Source organism: Pristis pectinata, chromosome 7 (genome assembly GCF_009764475.1).
Source record: "Pristis pectinata isolate sPriPec2 chromosome 7, sPriPec2.1.pri, whole genome shotgun sequence".
Lineage (NCBI taxonomy): Eukaryota > Metazoa > Chordata > Chondrichthyes > Rhinopristiformes > Pristidae > Pristis > Pristis pectinata.
Window position 1 is genome coordinate 32,321,655 of NC_067411.1, and position 22,604 is coordinate 32,344,258.

Consider the following 22,604-nt stretch of genomic DNA (forward strand, 5'->3'; position numbering starts at 1 on the left):
AATGAGGTCAATTTAAGCTAACATTCCATTTCACAACTATCCATGATTGAGCAAAATGTGACACATGGTAGTTAAAAATATATTTGTTGTCTGCATGTGCAAAAATCACTGCACTCCCAAGTGTAGACGGTGAGCCTCCTGTTGAAAGACAATACCATGTTGGGCCAAACATTATTCATGAAAACATGCAGCTGGTGTCATTTCTGGGTTAACTTGTAGTGAAACAGTTTCACCTGGGAAGAAAGCAGGAAGGAGAGAAGCCAGAGGCTGGTGACAACTTTCTGATTTGGAGCAACACTAACAAACTGATTTGGAAGGGCCCTTCCCTCCTAAAAAGCTGCTCCTGCTCTACAGCCCCTTCACTGGAAAAAGCTAAAAGAGCCCAGAGCAAAAGGCCAAGAAAGATTATCCACTTTTAAGCAAGCCGAACGTTTTTTCCAAATGAGAATATCATCTTTGTGTTGATCATGGAGCAATACAGCACAGAAACAGGATCTTCAGACCAACATGTCTGTGCCAATCAACATTCCTATCTAAGCTAGTCCCACTTGCCTGCATTTGGCCCATATCCATCTAAACCTTTTCTATCCATGTACCTGTCCAAATGTCTTTTAAATGTTGTTATTACACCTGCCTCAATCACTTCCTCTGGCAATTATCTTTTACCTGCCTTGCTCTTCACATGAAAGGATGGAGTTTTAAAACTACTGCTTACAATTTATAGTGATGCACGAATTTATAACACAGGGGGAGGCCATGTAGCTCCACCATGTCCATTCAACCATAAAGAGAAATGGAAAGCGACAGCAGGAAACAGGTCCTTCAACCCATTGGGTCCGTGATGACCATCAACCACATATTTGCACTTTTACATTAATCCAATTTTTATTCTCCCCACATTCTCATTAACTCTCCCTGGATTCTATTCTCTGGGTGAAGCATAATTTTCATCAACTTTCCCCATTTATCATAAGCCAATCATCTTAAACTTATATCCCTAATTATTGACACTTCTGCTTAGAGAGCTATGTGTAGGCCTCTCATAATTTTATACACCTCAATTAAATTTCCACTTCTTTGTTTAAAGAGAACAAGCCAAATCTGGACAGTTCTCCTTATTAACTAGAACTAAATCCTCATAAATGTCCTCTCCACTCTCTCTAGTGGTATCAAATCCCTTTTAGTCATGTCATAAGCATAAAAGTACAGTGCTCCAGCTTTGATGTAGAGGTTCTCACCTGCTTTAAGGAGACCACTATTATCCCAGTGCCAAAGAAAAAAAAAGTAACGTGCCTTAACGACTACCACCTAGTGGCTCTGACTTCCACCATCATGAAATTCTTTGAGAGGCTGTTCATGGCACGCATTAACTCCAGCCTCCCAGACAACCTTGACCCACTGTAATTCACCTACTGCTGAAACAGGTCCATGGCAGATGCCATCTCCCTGGCCCTACGCTCATCTCTGGAGCATCTGGACAGTAAAGACACCAATGTTAGACTATTATTTATTGACTACAGCTCCGCCTTCAATACCATAATTCCAAGCAAACTATTCTCCAAACTCCTCAATCTGGGACCTAAAACCTCCCTTTGCAACTGGATCCTTGACTTGCTGACCAACAGACTGCAATCACTACAGATATGCAGCAACACCTCCGCCACGATTATTCTCAGCGCTCATGCTCCACAAGACTGCGTCCTCAGCCCCCTACTCTACTCCCTATACACTCACGACTGTGTAGCCTGATTCTACTCTAACTCCATCAAGTTCGCAAATTACATCATCATTGTGGGCTGGATCTCAAATAATGACGAGATGGAATACAGGAAGGAGATATCAAGAGCCTAATGGAATGGTGCCAATGACAACAATCTTTCCCTCAACGTCAGCAAAACAAAAGAGCTGGTCCTTGACTTCAGGAAGCGGGACAGAGCACACACCCCTGTATCAATGGTGCTGAGGTGGAGATGGCTGAGAGCTTCAAGTTTCAAGGTGTAAACATCACCAATAGCTTGTCCTAGTCCAACCACGTAGATGCAATGGCCAAGAAAGCAGACCAGTGCCTCTACTTCCTCAGAAGGCTAAGGAAATATGGCATGTCCCCATTGACTCTCACCAATTTTTATAGATGCACCATGGAAAGCATCCTATTCAGATGCATCACAGCTTAGTACGGCAACTGCTCTGTCCAAGGCAGCAAGAAATTACAGAGAGTTGTGGACACAGCTCAGTCCATCACAAAAACCAGCCTCCCCTCCAGGGACTCTGTCTACACTTCTCGCTACCTTGGAAAAGCAGCCAGCATAATCAAAGACCCCTCCCATCCTGGACATTCTCTCTTCTCCCCCTTCCACTGGGCAGAAGATACAAAAGCTTGAAAATGTGCACCACCAGGCTCAAGGACAGCTTCTATCCTACTGTTATAAGACTCTTGAACGGACCACTTCTATGTCAAAGATGAACTCTTGACCTCACAATCTACCTTGTCATGGCCCTTGCACCTTATTGTCTACCTGCAATGCCACTTCTCCATAACACTATATTTTTCATTCTGTTACTGCTTATCCCTTGTACCTTGATGCACTTATGTTTTGAAATGATCTGTATAGATGGTACGCAAAACTAAGTTTCTTACTTTATCTCGGTATATGTGACAGTAATAAACCAATTCCAATAGTATTCATTTCTAGCTTGACTTCCCTTTTGTCGAAGGATGTTACCAGGTCAATAAAAAAAGCATTTAATTTGTCTGCTAAACCACCTTATCTACTGCCCAATTACCCTTGGGGATCTGTCGATGATATACTCTATGTTTCTCTTCCCTGTTCTATATCGCATCGTTCACCAAGCATTCTCTTGTCTCATCTTCCTTCCCCAAGTGCATTACATCACACTCGTTTGGACTGAACTCCACTTGCTATTTGTTATTGCAATTATAAAAGAGTGTTCACATAAAGAGAAGAAAGCAAAACAGGAATGTGCTTCCTAAAATAAATAATGTGGTACCCAAAATTTCCATCAACTTACCTTTTGACCCCCGAAAAACAATTCTGTAGAAAGCTTCTAGCCTCTTGGCCATGTAGTTTGCATTTAGAATGGCGATCTCAGTAGCATGGCGAAGTCCCTTTGATCCCATCAACTATGTGAAGAGAAACATAAAAATCACAGAAGCATAGCTAAAGTTGCAGGAGAGGAACATTACAGATCGTCACTATCAATTTATAATTTCTTCTATCTCCCTAAATTCTTTCCTTCCTTAACTCAAATATACATAGAGGACACTTCATGAAATAACAAATATTTACATATTACTGCAGAAGTGTGCTGTACCTTAATATATGCCAGGGAAATGGGCAGAATAGCACTGGAGCCCCAGGGAGCTGCGCTGATTGTACCCAGGGGACGAGCATCTCTGTCGGACACTGGAGGGATCACAGGATGACTGGGCAAGTAGGGAGCGAGATGTTTCTTTCTGAAAATTAACAGTTAAGAAAACAAAAAGTTACACATGCTAGATGTGGTTGATATTAGTTCCTTCGATAACACAGCTGTTCAAGGCAAGAACTGCTCCATCTCCACCTGCCCATCATCCACACACACTCCTCCCACTGGTCTCCTTCCCCCATCACCCCACTCTTGATTCCATGCTCCACCTTCCTTTCCTCTCAGATTCCATTATCTTCAACCCTTTGTTGCTTCCACTATCAGCTCTCAGCTTCTGCTGCTATTCCACTCCCTCCTCCCTCATCTGCCTACCACCCCTCCTCACTTGGATCCACCTACTGCCTGCCAGCTCTTGCTCCACCCCTACTCCCCACCTTTTTAGACTGGCTACCTCCCCTCTGTCTTTCAGCCAAGATGAAGGGTCTCGACCTGAAACGTCGACTGTTCATTTCCCTGCCTGAGTTTCTCCAGTTTTTTTTATTTGCATCTGTAATCTCGTGTCACCAAGAGCTCCTAATTTCCTAATTGTTCATTTGAAACATTTTTTACTGCAGATGCCATTTTCCCTCTCCATCTCTCTCAAGATTTATATGCAAGGGAAGACAACTGTCATAAGTTTTTTTCATAACTCAGTAGGGCCTCTTTTACAGGAAGGATCCCAGCCGTCAAATCCAGTATCTGCACTTGGACTGTTCCAGGCAAATTATCGAAACCAATCTGATTCTTCTTAAACCCAGACCCTGTGGCCACGTTGCCTAGTCAACTAACTCAGTGAAGAATCCACGACCCTCCTGGTTTGTAATGGTGTGAAGCAGTATCAAAATTACTCACCCTTAACATGCACAAATGTGGAAAACATTGTGACTGGCACTGCTCCTTGCATGAAGAGCTAATAAGGAAATCAGACACCAGCAGCACCAGAGCAAATGGTCACTGTTCTCAGCAAAGAGCTATTTTAGTGCAAGTGATTTTCCAGGCATGAATATCTTTGAGATTGGCTCGATGGCAGCCAGGAGAACTGGAAGCTCCAAATATCAGCAAAACAGGTAATGGATTTGGAGACACAAACAACTCAAAACACTCCCTCTACACAGGAAGGAACAGTATGAAACTGAAAAGAAAAACATGTCAAGAGGGCAAAAGGACTGAGAATTAATGAGTGGCCACAGTCCTTGTATAAAACAGGAGAGTGAACAGCAATTAATTCTCATTACATTACAAGCAAAGCTTTTCCTGAAGGCAACACTATCCCTGTCAATTTTCTCCTTCCTCATAATGTGCTTACCTTGTTATAAAAATAAAATTAAAAAAAAATTCTTAAACAACTAAACTAGGGCAATAAGACATAAATGTTACAAAACAACACGTGGATGCTTGACACAACACTCCCACTGAGAGATCTGAAACCTGATCAGGCTCACTGCCTAGTACCAGGTCCAGAATGGCCTCTCCTCCAGTCAGCCTGTCAACATACTGTGTCAGGAATCCTTCCTGGACGTACCTAACAAACTCCGTCCCATCTATCCCCTTTACACTAAGGAGGTGCCAATCAATATTAGGGAAGTTGAAATCACCCATGACAACAACCCTGTTATTTTTACACCTCTCCAAAATCTGCCTCCCGATCTGCTCCTCAGTGTCTCTGCAGCTATTGCTATTGGGGGGTCTGTAGAATACTCCCAATAGAGTGATTGCTCCCTTCATGTTTCCGACTTCCACCCACACTGACTCAGCAGACAATCCCTCCAGGATGTCTTCCCTTTCTACAGCTGTGACACTGTCTCTGATAAGCAAAGCCACTCCCCCACCCCTTTTACCCCCATCCCTGTCCCTTTTGAAACATCTTAACCCCGGAATATCCAGCAGCCATTCCTGCCCTTGTGACAGCCAAGTCTCTGTAATGGCCATCATGTCACAGTTCCATGTACTTACCCATGCTCTAAATTCATCACCCTTGTTCCTGATACTTCTTGCATTAAAGTAGACACACTTCAGCCCATCCAACTGACTGCAATTTTCCCCTTTCAAATGCCTATCCTTCCTCGCAGTCTTTCTACACTCTGCATCTACTTATACAATAAATGCATCAACCTCAGACTTATCACTCTGGTTTCCCATCCCCCTGCCAAACTAGTTTAAACCCTCCCCAACAGTTCTAGCAAACCTGCCCGCAAGAATATTGGTCCCCCTCCAGTTCAAGTGTAACCTGTCCCTTTTGTACAGGTTGTACCTTCCCCAGAAGAGATCCCAATGATCAACAAATCTGAAACCCTGCCCCCTGCCACGCATTCATCTGCCAGATCAACCTATTCTTACCCTCACTGGCGTGTGGCACAGGCAGCAATCCAGAGATTACTACCCTTGAGGTCCTGCTTTTCAGTTTCCTACCTAGCTCCCTATATTCCCTCTTCAGGACCTCATCTCTTTTCCTACCTATGTCATTGGTGCCAATATGTACCATGACCTCTGGCTGTTTGCCTTCCCCCTTCAGAATGCTGTGGACCCGATCAGAGATGTCCTGACCCTGGCACCCAGGAGGCAACATACCATCCGGGAGTCTCCTTCATGTCACAGAATTTCCTGTCTGCCCCCCGTACTATCGAATCCCCTATCACTACCGTTTTCATCTTCACACCCCCCCTTCCCTTCTGCACCACACAACCAGGCTCAATGCCAGAGACGTGGTCACTGTGGCTTTCCTCTGGTAGGTCCTTCCACCCCCCCACCCCCGACAATATCCAAAGCGGTATACCTGTTATTGAGGGGAACGGCCAAAGGAGTACTCTGCGCTACCTGCCTATTCTCTTTCCTTCTCCTGACAGTCACCCAGCTACCTGCCTCCTGCAGCTTGGGAGTGACTGCCTCCCTGTAGCTCTTGTCTATGAACTCCTCGTTCTCCCATAAGAGCCAAAGGTCATCCAGCTGCAGCTCCAGTTCCCTAACACGGTCTGTAAGGAGCAGCAGCCAAATGCACCTTGTGCAGATGTAGCTATCAGGGAGACTGGATATCTCCCAGAACTCCCACACCTCACAAGAGATAATTTTGTTAAAGGAAAATTATTTTTGATGAGTTATTGAGTCCTTTGAGGGACTGTCAGAGAGGATTCATGATAGTACTGCCATCTTCCAAAAGGTGTAACACAGAATATTTGTTGGTAGAATTATAATCCATCAGATAAAAGGCATGGTGGGCAAGTGAATGTCACACTGATTAAGGGGCAGAAAGCAGAGAATGGAGGTGAAGGATTGGAGGTGTGGAGGAACAGAGGGATCTTGGGGTCCATGTCCATAGATCCCTCAAGGTTGCCACACAGGTCAATAGGGTTATTAAGAAGGCATATGGAGTGTTGGCCTTCATTAGTCGGGGTATTGAGTTCAAGAGCCGTGAGGTGATGTTGCAGCTCTATAGAACTCTCATCAGACCACACTTGGGAGTATTGTGTTCCATTCTGGTCACCTCATTATAGAAAGGATGTGGAAGCTTTAGAGAGGGAGCAGAGGAGATTTACCAGGATGTTGCCTGGATTGGAGAACATGTCTTATGAGGATAGGTTGAGCACGCTAGAACTTTTCTCTTTGGAGAGGAGGAGGATGAGAGGTGACTTGATAGAGGTGTACAAGATGATAAGAGGCACAGATCGAGTGGACAGTCAGAGATTTTTTCCCAGGGCGACAATGGCTAGCACAAGGGAACATAATCTTAAGGTGATGGGAGGAAGGTATGAGGGGAATGTCAGGGCTAAGTTCTTTTTTTACACAGAGAGTGGTGGGTGCGTGGAATGCACTGCCGGCAGAGGTTGTGGGGGCAGATAGACATATGAATGATAGAAAAATAGGGGGCTATGTGGGAGGGAAGGGTTAGATAGATCTTAGAGCAGGATAAAATGTCGGCACAACATTGTGGGCTGAAGGGCCTGTAGTGCGCTGTAGTGCAGTGTTCTATGTTCTATAATTTCTTTTGCAGACTGCAGGAAGGTAAATGGTTTTGCTGCCAATTTGTGATTACATTAACAAGGCCAATTTGAGTATGGAAGGCACAATTTCAAAGAGTGCTGATAAAATTCTCCCAGTAAGCAATGGAAAGGATAATACCCAAATAGCCATACAAAGGACCAAAAAAAAAATTACAATGCAACAAGGTGTGAAAACATCAGTTGGAAAAAATGGAGATAGGCAGCATGAATTAAGAATGGTCAAACTTCAAAGGGGGTGAAGGAACAGAAAGGGCAGATCTACTAGGTTTGCCAAGTCTGCTTGGCTCTGTTCCTTGAAGTTTAATTACATCATGGATTATGCCAGATAGAATAACATCTTATGTAACACATTATATTGCATTGCATTAATGACTAAACACCCAACTGGCTCAGTCCAAACTGGGAGGAACTGCCAACTTGTTCTTCTATTTGAATTAAGCACAGTCTTCACATCAGAAACTCAGGCCTTGCAGCGAGTTACATCTCTACTGCAGTGTGGATATTTTGCCCCAACCCCAACTCATGCCCAAATCTGAAGGTGGGGGTGAGGGGGTGGTGCAAGGTGGGAAGGAAAATTATCCACTACAGGCACAACCATGCAGATGAAGGTCTGATCCCCTTAAATTGGTCAGCTGGGCCAGTTGAAACCTCATGCGCATGTCCTGTGGGGTGGTCCAAACCTTGGCCATCTTCCCCACAACTGAGAGGTACATTTGTCTCCCATGTTGCTCTTAGTAGTCTCCAGGAGATCTTACCGAGCTCCTGGAGACTCCTGAACAATCCAGGACAATCCCCAAGTCTATAATATTTAAGTGGCAGGACAAATTGAGAAGAATGAGAAAAGTAACTGAGATCTACAGGTGTAGAGTCAAGGAGAGATGCAGCACAGAAACAAGCCCTCAGCCCACCGAGTCCTTGCTGACCTTCAACCATTCATTTACACCATGTTTTTTCATTCTCTCCACATTCTCATCAATTCCCCCCAGATTCTACCATTCACCTACACACCGGGGGCAATTTACAGTGGCCAATTAACCTACCGACTTGCACGCCCTTGGGATGTGGGAGGAAACCCACACCATCACAGGGAGAAAGTGCAAACTCCACACAGACAGCATGAGAGGTCAGGATTGAACCCAGGTCTCTGGTGCTACAAGGCAGCGGTTCTACCTGCTGTGCCAGTGCACTGGTATCATGTGTCACTACATTGAAGGAGGGGCACAAAATGGGAAAATGAAGCACGTATTCTAAAAACAATTGTAAAAAACTGGTTAAACCTCAGCTGGAGTTCAGGAATTTGAAGAGAGAGCAGAACAGATTTACCAAGCCTAAATGACTTTGATGATGTGGAGATAGGGTAAAAGGTGCTTGTTCTCCACGGTGCAGAGAAAGGTAAAAGGAGATTCGATGGATGTTTGGTTGTGGTTGTGAGTAAAACCACAGGGGAGAAAATCTGGCAAAAACAGCAGAGGTGATGGAGGAAACAAGCTGCAACCCGGAATGCCTGTCTGAAAGGGTGGTGGAAGCATACCCAACATTCAGACGACAATGCATTTAAAGGTGTATCACAATCTTCTGACTGACAGTTCTTCAGGCATTCATTAATCAACACATTTCTCTGCAGCACATCACCCAAAGAAATGCAATGCAGAATATCACTTTAACATGGGGTTGGAGTTCCTGGTCTCCTTAAACTGAAGGGATAGCAATGAACGGAAGGTCAAAGTATAAGCATCCGGTTAACACACAGGCTAAATAAACGCCCAAGTACGATTTGGCCATCCTATAAGCAGTGGCTGTAGTTCATACCTCTTCAAAACCTAACTCCTCACAAATACTTCAGCTTTCATTAACAGTGTATTTTCCACTTCAGTATTTACTAACCACTACAAGGTTTCTTCTCGTTATCTCCTCAACAAGGTTAAAACATATGTGGAAATGGGTTTAATTGCAACTGGCCCATGCTGAGCTACATGTAGCCTGCAGACCCTAATTACGCAGTCCTTGATGGGTATTCTCCACTGGAGCACACCAGAGTTTGCCAGTGGTTTTGTTTGCAACCTCGATGTGATGAAGGGACTTTGAATGAAAGGATTACCTTAGTCAAAAGCATCAGGGGCAGGAGTCAATAAGTGGAAGTTAAGAGCAACCAATTCTCCCCTCTGTAGTTCAAAAGAACTGAAAGCTAATTCTAGTGCTTCAAGTGCGACAGATCGACAGGAGCTCAGAAAGAGAACTTCTTATCCTTGTGGCTTGGTATTATACATAACAATTGGGATTCTGCCCCTAATATGATTATATGTTTGGGTTCGACACAAAAGTTGATCTCCCTCTTACCATTATAAAGCTGCTGAAAGTAATAAAGGATATTTTTAAAGATGCACACTTTTTGGTCTGCTCTCACTTCAAAACAACCGCAGAACAAATTGAGTGTATTTTAATGTGGCCATTATAAACCTGAAGTGACAATAGACATAGCCCACAGTTCCAAAACAATATTTTGTGTCTTGAATCAAGTCCAGAATTGTAACCCACAACACTAATCTGACCAAATTCTAATACTTCAAGAACTAGCACACCTCCAGTGTTCAGCATGAGATCATCTTACTTCTTCACCCAAATCTCATATGCAAAATGATGTGTTTTCCTCATAAATTCCCTATAAATGCAAACAAAGACTAATAATCACCAGGGGGGTTATGGTAGGGTCAACACTAAGAGATGTATATATTAGCTTATTCATTATGTTTTGTGGTCTTCAACTTAAATCTTTAACGCTGTAAGAAAAAGGTCAGCACTGTGATTCAAAACTGTAAAGAAGATGGTTTAAACCTACACTCCAATCGGTCCCATGCCAGGTCCACCGCCTCCGTGAGGAATACAGAAAGTTTTATGTAGGTTTAAGTGAGACACGTCGGATCCATAGTCGCCAGGACGACAGAGGCCCACCTGAAAGGTTGCACCAGGGGAGAGAGTACCAGAATATCAGAGCTCTTAAAAACAATATCCTTACTGCACACAGCATAGAAGGAAAATGGTAAAAAAAAAATCATCTGTGGGTGACCACTCTTTACATTTCAGCTCAGGTTACAAGAATAAGTTAGGGTGGAGTTTTCATCAACTAAGGTGGATAGATCTTTCGGCACTACTCAAGTTGGGGAATGGATGCTAGTAGTGTTCACATAAGATGTCAGCAAACAACAAAACACTTGGTATGTTGTATGATTGCCACTATTTCTTACATTCTTATAACACGAAGTACCACCAAAGTTTTAAGACCAGACAGTATCCTTGAAAACCACACTGTTATTTGTAAGCATATTGTTGACTAGTCTAGCATTTTGCATTAACCAGATTGTGTGACTTATAATCACGACAGGCACAGTTCCATCACCAATCCTCATTCATTCAGGTTAGAAGGGTCAAATCAGCAAACTGGCTGACACAGCAAAGCACAGTTACACTGCATCAATTGCATCAATGGGCACCCTAATAAAAATGATAAATGCAGCACTACAGTGCTTCATTGTGTACCTGGCATTTTGCAAGCTACTTCTGAATGTCTCACTAAAATAATCATGACAGAAACAATATGACCAGCCTCTTCAGCTCCCTGAAATCATTTTCAATTTAAAAAGGGGTGCAATGGCCAGCCCAAGTTTAAGGTAATGTGTGTGAACAGGTTAGGGCTCTTCAAGAAGTTTCCTTGAAGATACTGAACAGCTAATATATCAACAACCTGACACTCAATATTGGTTTAGCACAAAGAGCACAGTAGGCAATGCAAATAAATGTTTTAAGTGCAGGATTTCAATCCCATATATACCAATTTATTCTAAGTCCCATGATCTCATGCATAAGTAGAATTATGATTTCCCTGCATTAACTGAAACATGCACGATTTATAATCAGTGGGTAGGGCAGTAAGGAACAACAGTCTCCCATATCCATCAGAAGGGGGACGCCCATGATGAAGACCTGAACTTGAATGGACAATATACAGGCGAAGCATGGTTGTGGAGGCCTCTCCAGCTTACACCCTAGTCTAGGAGAGTGTGCAAAAGGGAAAAAAGTTTACTTTAGAAGGTGGTTTTCCAGTTCTGTGCTTCCATTGTTGAAAATCTCAAATCCTTAAAACCCATATTTTCCATCCATACACATTCAGACAAGAGAAGTACAATCTCCCCTGATATGTAATCGGGAGCAATGGGGCAGAAAATAATAAGCCTCCCAACTTTGCAACTTCTTTTTGCTTCTATAAACCAAAGAAGATGCTCTCCTAAACACCAAACACTAGTTTCCTACCACCTGCTGTTTTGTACAGATGGTCATCATAAATGAGAATGTGCACCTGATTCACTGACATTGTAAACAGAGAATTTACAGGACTCACCTGTGCATTCATGTTTGCCCCATCTAGGTAAACCTGTCCTCCATGATCATGGATCAGGCCACACACATCACTGATGTTCTCCTCAAACACTCCGTATGTGGATGGATAGGTGATCATTATGGCAGCCAGATTATCTTTGTACTTGTCAACCTTCAGCAGAAAGAACAAACAAAGCTCTTCTTCATTACACTGCAAAACCTGATGAGATTTATTTTCTCATGTACTTAAAGCCACTTAGCCCAAATGTTATTTCTGGAGGAAGTGAGCGAGGTCCTAAACTCAATGAGACACATTTGTATTATGTGTTGGAGTACCAACACATTTCAGGGAGTTTCATGGAATTGCAATCCAGTCACACGGAGAGATAATGGTCAAAAGGTTTTTTTTGAAAGAAGTGATCTCAAAAGCCAGGAAGGTTGAGGATGGAACTTTGAAGATCAAGATCTATACACTTTTAATGGAATTTGAGGTAGAAATCAAAAGTTTTTTTCAAAATTTAATCAGGAAAAAAACCTGCTCTGGTGTGAAATTTGATGAATTAGGTGGTGGGGTTGAGATAGGTGGTGTTGAAGTAGAACTGAGTTTTGTGGAAAGTGAAGGGTTTTTGGACATTGTCGTTGAAGGTATGTACATAGATGAGAAACAGGAGGGAGCCAAGGATAGGTCTTTGGGGGACTCAAAGGCAAGGAGGGAAGTCACTGAAGGTGATTCTTCCACTTCAACTGAAAAGATGGACATGGAACAAAGAAAGGACAGTCCCACCCAACTGTACCACGGAGAGATATTAAAAGGGATGATATGATTGAACATGTCAGAAGCTTCTGACAGTTTGGGAGGATGATACATGTTTATCTAATGAGGGCCATTTAATGTTATGGAACCTGAGGGGTTCAAACCAGGTCCTGCAAGGAAGAGGACAGGGACTAGACTCTTGGCGAGTAGGATATGCAACCTTTGATTTTCACCCAGTTCCTGCAGAGAAGTATTCTCACAGCTCCATCATCACAAGAACAGACACGACAGTATAATGCATATGGTTTGGTTCCAACATTCCAGAGGTTAAGTTCAAAATCTCACCAAGGCAAGATACTGAAGAACTTTCAATAAACTTGACAAATCATTGGCTAGTGTCAAATGAAACTGCTACATTGTTAAACCTCAATTAATTCATTGATGTTGTTCAAGCAATACCTCCATGCCATCTATCATTCGATCTCCTCGCTCATCAGGCCAGGACCAATGAGTTGATCAATGAATTGGGATTAGCCAATTGCTTTTGGGAGAAATTCTGCAGAATCATTGTAATGAAGAAGCAAAAAATGCACAGGCTTTTTTTTAAAGAGCATTTAAATACATTGAACATAAATCTATTTCTTCTATTAAAACAGCAGTGCATTCCCATCTTTTACGATTGCATTCATGATTGCAAATACGATCATTGTCTTATTTGGCTGGACAGTCAGATTTACCAAATTAACTATTAAAAAACACCCCACCAACATCACAAAGTAGCGTATGCTTTACATTTTAAAAATAAAAATGTTGCTTTACTTACAAATGGGCTGTTCTAAATGCCAAAAGGTACTGACATGGGATCACTTTATTAGAAAGGTACACTGCTTTTTAGTAATTCTGTACATATGAACCCTTTGAAAATTTCACCATTTGAAATGAGAAGCATCATTTTGTCAGTGACCACATTTATAGTAACATGGTGGTATGGTTCCATACTGGTTAAGTCAATGGACATGCAATCATAAAACCTGGTCTAATGTTCTTGAGATATAAATACAAATCACATTATGACAACTGAGGATTGCAAGTACAATTAATAACCTGGAATAAAAAGTAGCATTGGTAACTGGGAAGGGCTGTAAATTCCATCTAGCTCACTAATGTCTCTTAAGTCTATGTCCATTGGCAAATAAGTGACTACAGAGCCTTCGTTATGCAGTCAACTCCTAAATGCTCTTGGAAACATCACAAGGCACTCAGTTCCAGGACAATTAGGGGTGATCAATAAATACCAGCCTTCCCAGGTGTCCACTCCTTGAGGAATATGAAGATGCATTGCAAAGAAAAACATACGATGGCAGAGACCACTGAGCATTAAGTTTCCAATATAATCACAGGGTAATTACAACCCATTTTGTCTGTACAGGCACTTCATTAGCAGAACTTTCAGCAGACAAGCTATAAACATGCACGAATGACAGAATGGAAAGAAGTTGAGAGCTGAGTTAGACAACACACTGCAATTTTCCCGCAGTTTGAGCCTTGACAATACTGGAAATTCTGGTGAAGGCAAACAGATACTTTTGATACAGTTTTGATACAGTTGCTTTTGATGAACACAAGGGGGCAATTCAGGTGCAAACTGAAATAAAGCATTGATGGGTACAATGATCTTATGCAATTGTTCCTCTGGATTAAATTTATATTGTTCCATTTAGATGAAACTTGGTTTGTTTCTAGAGATGCTCAGTGAAATGTAACTTTGGGGCCTCAAATGTGCAAAATCTACGTGCAAACACACACTGTTAATGTAAAAAATAAGTTTGACAGCAGCAGGGCAAACTTTTGTCTGTTGCAATCTGCTGTTGTGGAAACATCAGTGGACTGTACTTTGTCAGCAAGTTACTGAGCCATCTAAAACTTTATCAGTGATCAGTATCAGACAATAATGTAATATACACAGACTGCTGCATTGCAGCTCAGTCATACAATAACAATTTTATTCCTTCAGTTAAGATACCACCAATGGCTTTTTAGAGAACGCTATGCCTGTCCAAGATCAAAAGTCAAGGAGGTCCAGTCAGAAAACAGAACTGGCAGTATTTATTTACCTTTACTACAGGTAGTGTTTCACTTCTAGACAACCCTACACCATTTCTTGAGGTCATGTTTCTCTTTTTCTATTCACACCACAGATATCAGGGATATCACAGTGCTACCTCTGCATGCTGAAAAGAATATTAAAGGGCAGATTTGTAAAATAGATTCCTATTAAAAGCAGATTTTATGCTAAACCCTGCTCTCTACCAATTCATTGTGATCTGTACCTGCCCAAGAGATTTAATTTGCCAGCAGCCACTTAATTTGGCTATGTCTGTCTCTGACACTTATTAATGCTTACACCAGATACAGCAGTGTGGGTAATTTATGAGTGGTGGCTACTTTCGGAAAGGAGACTTGCTGGTACACTTACACTTGTGACATGCTGCTAACTCTGTGATAGTGATGACAGGAGATGTAGTTATAAATAAGCCTTTAAAAATTGAGAAAATATCAATTCATGCAAATAATTTTGGATTGACAGTAATATCAATTAATGCAAAATAACAGCACATTTTGTAAAAATACCAGTGCAAATCTAAGTGAGCCATTTTGTACATTTTGATAGAGCCATTAACTTACCCTTTACTGAAGGAATAAAATTGATTATTGTATTGTATAACTGACCTGTAATGCAGCAGTCTGTGTGTATTAAACTATTGTCTTTATAGTTGATAAAAGTTTAGATGCCTTAGATAACTTGCTGACAAAGTACAATCCACTGACGTTTCCCCATCTGCAGATTGCAATCGGAGTTAACAGCTATCCAACAGAAATCCACACCACTTCTACATTCTCAGGTACAAAGCTTCTTGCAAAGCCTGCACTTCAGAAATCTTAATTCAGTGATTTTTAAAAAAATCTAGTAATGAATGAGATAGATGGTGGTGGAGTGGACCTCAGAAGATCCCAAATGTAGAACAAACGATTAGGGAAAATAACAAACACTGGGAACATCAAGAATGAAACATTAAAAAAGTGTTATAACAGTCTGAATAACAGTTCTGACGGTCATCAACCTGAAACATTAACTGTTTCCCTCTTCACAGCAGCTACCTGACTGGCTGAGTATATCTAGCATTTTCAGTCTTTATTTCAGATTCCCAGCATCTGCAATATTTTTTGCTTTTCAATGAAGGATAGTACTAATGGTTTCCACAAAGTTCAATACAGATGCCACCACGCTTATTCTGCGGGTATGGCATTATTTCACGTACCATTGCCTTTAAATGTGCAACATCTATGTTTCCATTTTTGTCCACCTCAACTGGCTGGATTTTCATCCCTGCCATCTGTGCACTAGCGGGATTAGTGCCATGAGCTGATTTGGGAATAAGGCAGACCTGGATAGAGGAGGAAAGAAAGAGTTAAATGGTCAGTGTCCAAAGGTAATTGTCTACTCAAAACTTTTTTTGTCAAATTTGGGGAAAAAACTGATATTCCCTACGTTGGATCATTGCCAGTGATAACTGGATTGTGTGTATGCAGTCTAAACATGAATGTGTAATAATTGTGTAAAAGGGCAACAAACACTCCAGAAGTCAGAAGAAGCTGGCTTGGTACATGAGCCTCAATTAAACCATAACATTTTAGAATTTCACCAAATTAACTTAGTAAGTTAACAATAGACGAAGAGAAAATCCTCAACGTCTTTATTCCAATGTCGGAATAAATAAAAGTTAACAATGTGTGAATGAAAGAAATACCATTCAAACTCAAACCTTGCTCCACAATCCATTCTTTGAACATTAACCTCGATTCAGAAATACCTCAGTTACTGGTTCAATCTGGAATTAGTCTAACAGCACCCAAGATTAATTAGCCTATCGGCAATGAAGAATATTAACAGTATCTTGCCAGATTAATTTGGATGACCTATAATTTAGTGTGACAGTTGTATAGTGGTAACTGACGATATAATCAAAATGGGTGCCTGAAGAAAACCAAGTTACGCAAACAGACCTCTGAGCCATCAGCATTTGGGTAATACAGTCCATTTGTGAGGGATTTATTCCTCTGTTAAGGCATCATGTAGTATGTAGAGAATAAAATCCTGAAAGGCAAGTTTTTGAGTATTTACACATTAAATATCAAACTTAAGTGAGCACCCTGCGATGCACCTGTGTTCAGTCCACAGTTGTGACCCTGAGCTCCCGGTTGCCTGTCATTTTAATTCACCATCCCACTCTGACCTCTCCATTTGTGGCCAGCTGCACTGTAACAGCAAGATGCAACACAAGCTCGCAGAGCAGTGCCTCATTTCCCGTCTGGGCACATTACAGCCTGCAGGACTCAATATCGAATTCTCCAAATGCAGATAGCTCTCTCTTTCTTCCTGTTTGTATGAAAGCTGGCCTTATTTGCTTGCCATCCCTCTATCTCTGTTTAATCACACTATACAACATTGCACAGACAATACAAAATGTACAACACATCACACAGGCAAAGCAACTTAATTTTATCGTAACTACTGCATCACTTCACCCTATCAGACACTCCTTTGTCCCAACCTCTCCTTCCCCAACATTCTCTGCTACCTAGACTAACTTGTTTCTCTTCCTCAGTTCCAGTGAAAGGTCAGTGCCTGATACGGTAACTCTTTCTCTTTCCACACATGCTATCTAACTGGTTGAGTTCTCTAGCATTTTCTATTTTTATATAAGAAAATGATGAAAGTTTTTGAATGTTAGAGAGGAGGAAATTGATTCATAATAGGAATGGTCCCTAACAATTTAGTCCAACAAAACCATTGCTTGGATTTAACCAGCTCAGAAAAAGGTTAATAATATTCCATTTGTAGACTGACATTCTGCACACTTCTTTAATACTATCCTTCAAAAAAACATAAAAGAGCACACTTTGGTTATAGTATCTATTGGGTTGATTTTGTAATCTGGATTACATTTAGGGTTCTTTAGCCACCCACTGTTACAAGGCTAGAACCTATTACTTAGTAAGCAGACTGCAGGTATGTTCAACAAAGTTACATGATTATTCATGAATTTAGAGTTGTGTATGAGGTGGGTGGCAGCGATACTGAAGGCTGGGGAAGAAGCAGGGGAAAAGAGAGCAAAAAGAACTGTAGAAATTGCAGCTCACCTGGAATTGAAAAAGTATCAGACTTTTAAAAAGTGGCTGTTCAGGGAATGAAGGTTCTTGGAAGAGCTAAAGGGGCTCATATTTCAATATCTGGGCCTGTACTGGTGAAGTCACAAGGTTGAGGAGAACTTGCAACACCAAACCAAAAGAGTTAAAGAAAACCCAACATGGAGGAAACTGACAATCATGATCATACTTAGGTGTGCCTGTGTACATAGATTTTCAACTTACTGCATTCCAAAGTAATTTATCTAATTGTATTAGGTGAAACACAACTTCAAAACCATTCAACTTGGAAAAGGCCACATCATATAGCTCCACTGAGAAAGGCCTATGCTTCAATGACAGGATCTGAGCAGTTTTGGTTTCCTTACCTAAAAAAAGGATATAGTAGCATTGGAGGCAGTCCAAAGGACATTCACCAGGGTAATTCCTGGGATGAGAGGGTTGTCCTGTCAAGAGTTTAGAAGAATGAGGGGTGATCTTAATCAAACGTACAAGATCCTAAGGTGGCTTGACTGGGCACATGTTAAGATGTTTTCACTTGTGGGAGTCTTGAACAAGGGGACATAGTTACAAGTTAAGGGTCCGGTTACTTGAAACAGAGGTGAGTAGAAATTTATTCCCTTAGAGGGTTGTGAATCTCTGAAATTCTCTGCTGCCGAGGTTGGTGAAGGCCAGGCCATTAGATATATTTAAGGTGGGGATAGATAAATATTTGAAAGATCGAAGAATTGAGGGTTATGGGAACTGGCACAGGAGTTGAGGCCAGTATAGATCAGCCATAATCACAGTGAATGGTGGGGCAGGCTTGAGGGGCTGAGTGGCCTACTCCCTGCTATTTTCTTGTGTTCTTGTGACAGGCTTGGCTTATGGAAGGTTGTTACAGGTCCAGGTACATTCACCTTCCTGTGGTCCTCCAATTACTTATAGACCACAATCTATTCTGGTTCACAGAACATTCTAATTCTCCCACTTACTACCCTGTAATCTATCCTCTCTCACATGCCTATTACCGCCTCCCACTCTGATTCTCCGACAGTTCACCTACATGCAGAGCAATTTACAGGAATCAATGAACCGGCCAATCTGCATGCCTTTGGGATGTGGGAGGAAACCTGAGCAACAGGGGGAAACCCACACGGTCACAGGGAGAATGTGCAAGTTCCACACAGCACCGGAGGTCGGGATCAAACCTCAATGCCTGTTCTACAGAACATGTGCTTAAACAATGGAATTTGCTGCAACGTTGGATGGTGTGACTAAAAAAAAACGTTCTGGTAGAGAGAGACAACAGCTGCTTATCGCGTCTGTGTCAATAAATGTAACTAGGTGCAAAAATAAAAAAATCAGAGAAGTTTCACTGCTCCAAAATAAATCAATGAACCTTTATAAGAAAATTGGTTTGAATGCCATAATTTGAGATTTAAACCATGGAAGATCCCATGTCCTAAGAACTATGAGAATTAAAAACGGTCATCAATAGAATTCAAAAGTCATAGAGTAATACAGCACAGATACAGGCCCTTTGGCCCAATGAGTTCATGCTGACTGTGGTGTCCATTCACCTCGTCCCAATTTCCTGCATTCGGCCCATATCCCTCTAAGCCCCGCCCCTGCATGTACCTATCCAAGTGTTTCTTAAATGATACCTTTGTACCTGCCTCAACCACTTCCTCTGGCAGCTCGTTCCATATACTCACTACCCTCTGCATGAAAACGTTGCCTCTCAAGTCCTTTTTAAATCTTTCCCCTCTCACCCTATATCTATGTCCTCTAGTTTTGGACTCCCCTACCCTGTGGAAAAGACTGCTACCATCCACCTTATCTATACCCCTCATGATTTTATAAACCTCTATAAGATCACTCCTCATTCTCCTGTGCTCCAAGGAATAAAAACCTAGCCTGGCCAACCTCTCCCTATAACTCAGGCCTTCTAGTCCTGGCAGTATCCTTGTAAATCTTTTCTGCACTCTTTCTAATTTAACCACATCTTTCCTATAACAGGGTGACCAAAACTATACACAGTACTCCAAGTGGGGCCTCACCAACAACTTATACAAATATAACATAATGTCCCAACTCCTATAAATAATGCCCTGACTGAAGGCCAGTGTACTAAATGCCTTTTTCACCATCCTGTCTACCTGTGATGTCACTTTCAATGAACTATGCACTTGTACTCCTAGGTCCCTCTGTTCCATTACACTCCCTAGTGCCCTACCATTCATAGTGGAAGTCCTACATCTGATTGACTTTCCAAAATGCATTACCCACACTTAATTGTATTGAAATCCATTTGCCACTCCTCAGCCCACTTCCCTAACTGATCAAGATCCCCCTGTAATCTACGATAACCTTCTTCACTATCAACAACATCTCCCAATTTCGTGCCATCTGCAAACTTACTGATTGAGCCTTGTACATTCGCCTCTAAATCATTTATATAATTAACGAATAGCAACACTAACCAACACTGACCCCTGCGGCACACCACTAGTTACCGGCCTCCATTCCGAGAAATAACCTTCAACCACCACCCTCTGCTTCCCACCTCCAAGCCAATTTTGAATCCATTTAACTAGCTGTCCCTGAATTCCACTAGACTTAACCTTCCAGACCAGCGGGACCTTGTCGAAGGCTTTGCTAAAGTTCAAATAGACAACATCCACTGCCTTACCTTCATCTCACTTTTTGGTTACCTATTCAAAAAAAACTCTAAAAGGTTTGTCAAAGACGACTTTCCATGCACAAATCCATGCTGACTTCTCCTCATCAGACTCTGTCTATCCAAATGCTGATAGATCCTGCCCCTCAGAATTCCCTCCAGTAACTTCCCCACTACTGACATCAGGCTGACCGGCCTGTAGTTCCCTGATTTGTCCTTGCTAGCTTTCTTAAACAACTCCACTAGTTTCCCTTATCTCTTGAGCAACCATGATTTTCTCCTAAGTAAACACCAAGGAGAAATATTAATTAAAAATTCCACCCATCACCTGCAGCTCAAGACAAAGGTGGCCCTGCTAATCTCTAAGGGAATCTACTCTCTCATTGGCCACTCTTTTACTCTTAATACAGCTATAGAACCTCTTGTAATTTTCCTTAACCTTACCTGCCAGATCCATGTTATACCCTCTCTTTGCTCTCCTGATTTCCCTTTTAAGAGTATTCTTAATCTTTTTATAGGCATCAAGGGATTCACATGCCCCTGACCTCATAAACCCAATGTATGCTTTTTCTTGATCAGAGCCTCAATATTTCTCAGTTGCCAAGGTTCCCTAAACTTGCCAAGTTTACCCTTCACCCTAACAGGAACATTCTGGTCCTGGACTCTTGATATTACACTCTTAAAAGCCTCCCATTTGCCATTCATTCCTTTCCCTTTAAACAAGCTCATCTAATTGACCTCTGCTAGATCTTGCCTAATACCGGGGAAATTAAAACCTCCCACTAATACAACCCTATTATTCTTGCAACTATGAGCAAGTTCTCTACACACCTGCTCCTCAAGTTCCCGCTGACTATTGGGAGGGGGGGGGGGGGGGGGGGGGGAGAGGGAAAGCGGTCTATAATAATGTCCCACTAGAGTGATCCTCCCTTTCTTGTTTTTAAGATCTGCATATATGACCTCACTGGATGATCGCCCAAGAACGTCATCTCAAAATACTGCTGTTACGTCCTCCCTTATCAAAAAGGCAACATCCCTCTCCTCACTTACCTGTACCTCTGTAGCATCTGTATCCTGGAATATTGAGCTGCCTGTCCTGCCCTTCTCTCAGCCATGTTTCTGTTATGGCTATAACATCCCAGTATTCAGAGCCAATCTGCACTCTGAGTTCGTCCACCTTACCTGTTAAACCTCGTGCATAGAAATAAATGCAGTTTAACTGGGTATTCCTTTCCCTGCCTTTACTGTGCCCCTGGTTATCCTGATTACTAAACTTGTTCTCATTGTCCACTGCTTTATTCCACAACTTGCTCCTGGTCAGAGTCCCACTCCCCTGCCAATCCAGTTTAAATCCTCCCGTGTAGTATTAGCAAATTTCCTTGCAAGGATATTGGTCCTCTTGTGGTTCAAGTGCAACACATCCCTCTTGTAAAGGTTGCCTCTACCCCAGAAGAAATCCCAATGGTCCAAGGACCTGAATCCCTGCCCCCTGCGCCAGTTCCTCAGCCACGAATTCAACTGGTCTGTCTTTCTATTTCAGACCTCGCTAGCATGTGACACCGGGAGTAATCCAGAGATCACTACCTTGAGGTTCTGCTTCTTAATTTCTAACCCAACTTCCTATACTCATTCTGTAGAACATCATAGTCCATAAATTTACTTAAGAGGCCCAAAATGGAAGGAATAATTTCATGTTTTTTAATGCAATAATTGTATCCTTCCGTCAATGTTAAATCAAATCAACAAACTTACTATCTGGAAAATCAGGTCAAAAGCTGACAGCTTGTGTCTGCAAAAGATCTGTATCTTTTCCTTCTGTTATGGGTTACAATTCAGATTTACCGTGGTAAACAAGTTGTCCCAAATAAGTTTCTACATTTATTCCAGGGCATGACTATAACTTTAATCACTTGCCAATGCCTCCTATCTATTCATAGATGTACAAATGCTTCCATAGTTCCAGTTCCAGTCCTATTTTGTTTACCCATTTACTCTGGATGCAGTGCAGAATCAAAACCCTAGCAGACCACCAGAGGGAAGCAGTCCTTTAACAAGAGCTGATGCATTTTTCTGGAAGACAACCTTGCATATTGTGATCAAACTTCATAGATTAAAAAAAATGCAGCTGGAAGATCAGCATGGCTAATCTTTGCTGAAAATTGGTCTTTGAAATAATTCTGCTAAATCT

At 41.9% G+C, this 22,604-nt stretch overlaps 1 protein-coding gene across 1 annotated transcript in view; it reads right to left on the reverse strand.

Moving 5' to 3' along the window:
- gldc (glycine dehydrogenase (decarboxylating)) overlaps positions 1-22,604 on the reverse strand; it is a 117,594-nt gene that overhangs the window by 15,082 nt on the left and 79,908 nt on the right. The window contains exons 17-21 of the mRNA XM_052019576.1: positions 15,867-15,992; positions 11,815-11,964; positions 10,258-10,370; positions 3,334-3,475; positions 3,031-3,142 (exon numbers count right to left, since the gene is read on the reverse strand). Of these exons, the coding sequence (XP_051875536.1) occupies positions 3,031-3,142; positions 3,334-3,475; positions 10,258-10,370; positions 11,815-11,964; positions 15,867-15,992 (643 nt within the window). The remainder of the gene's footprint in view (positions 1-3,030; positions 3,143-3,333; positions 3,476-10,257; positions 10,371-11,814; positions 11,965-15,866; positions 15,993-22,604) is intronic.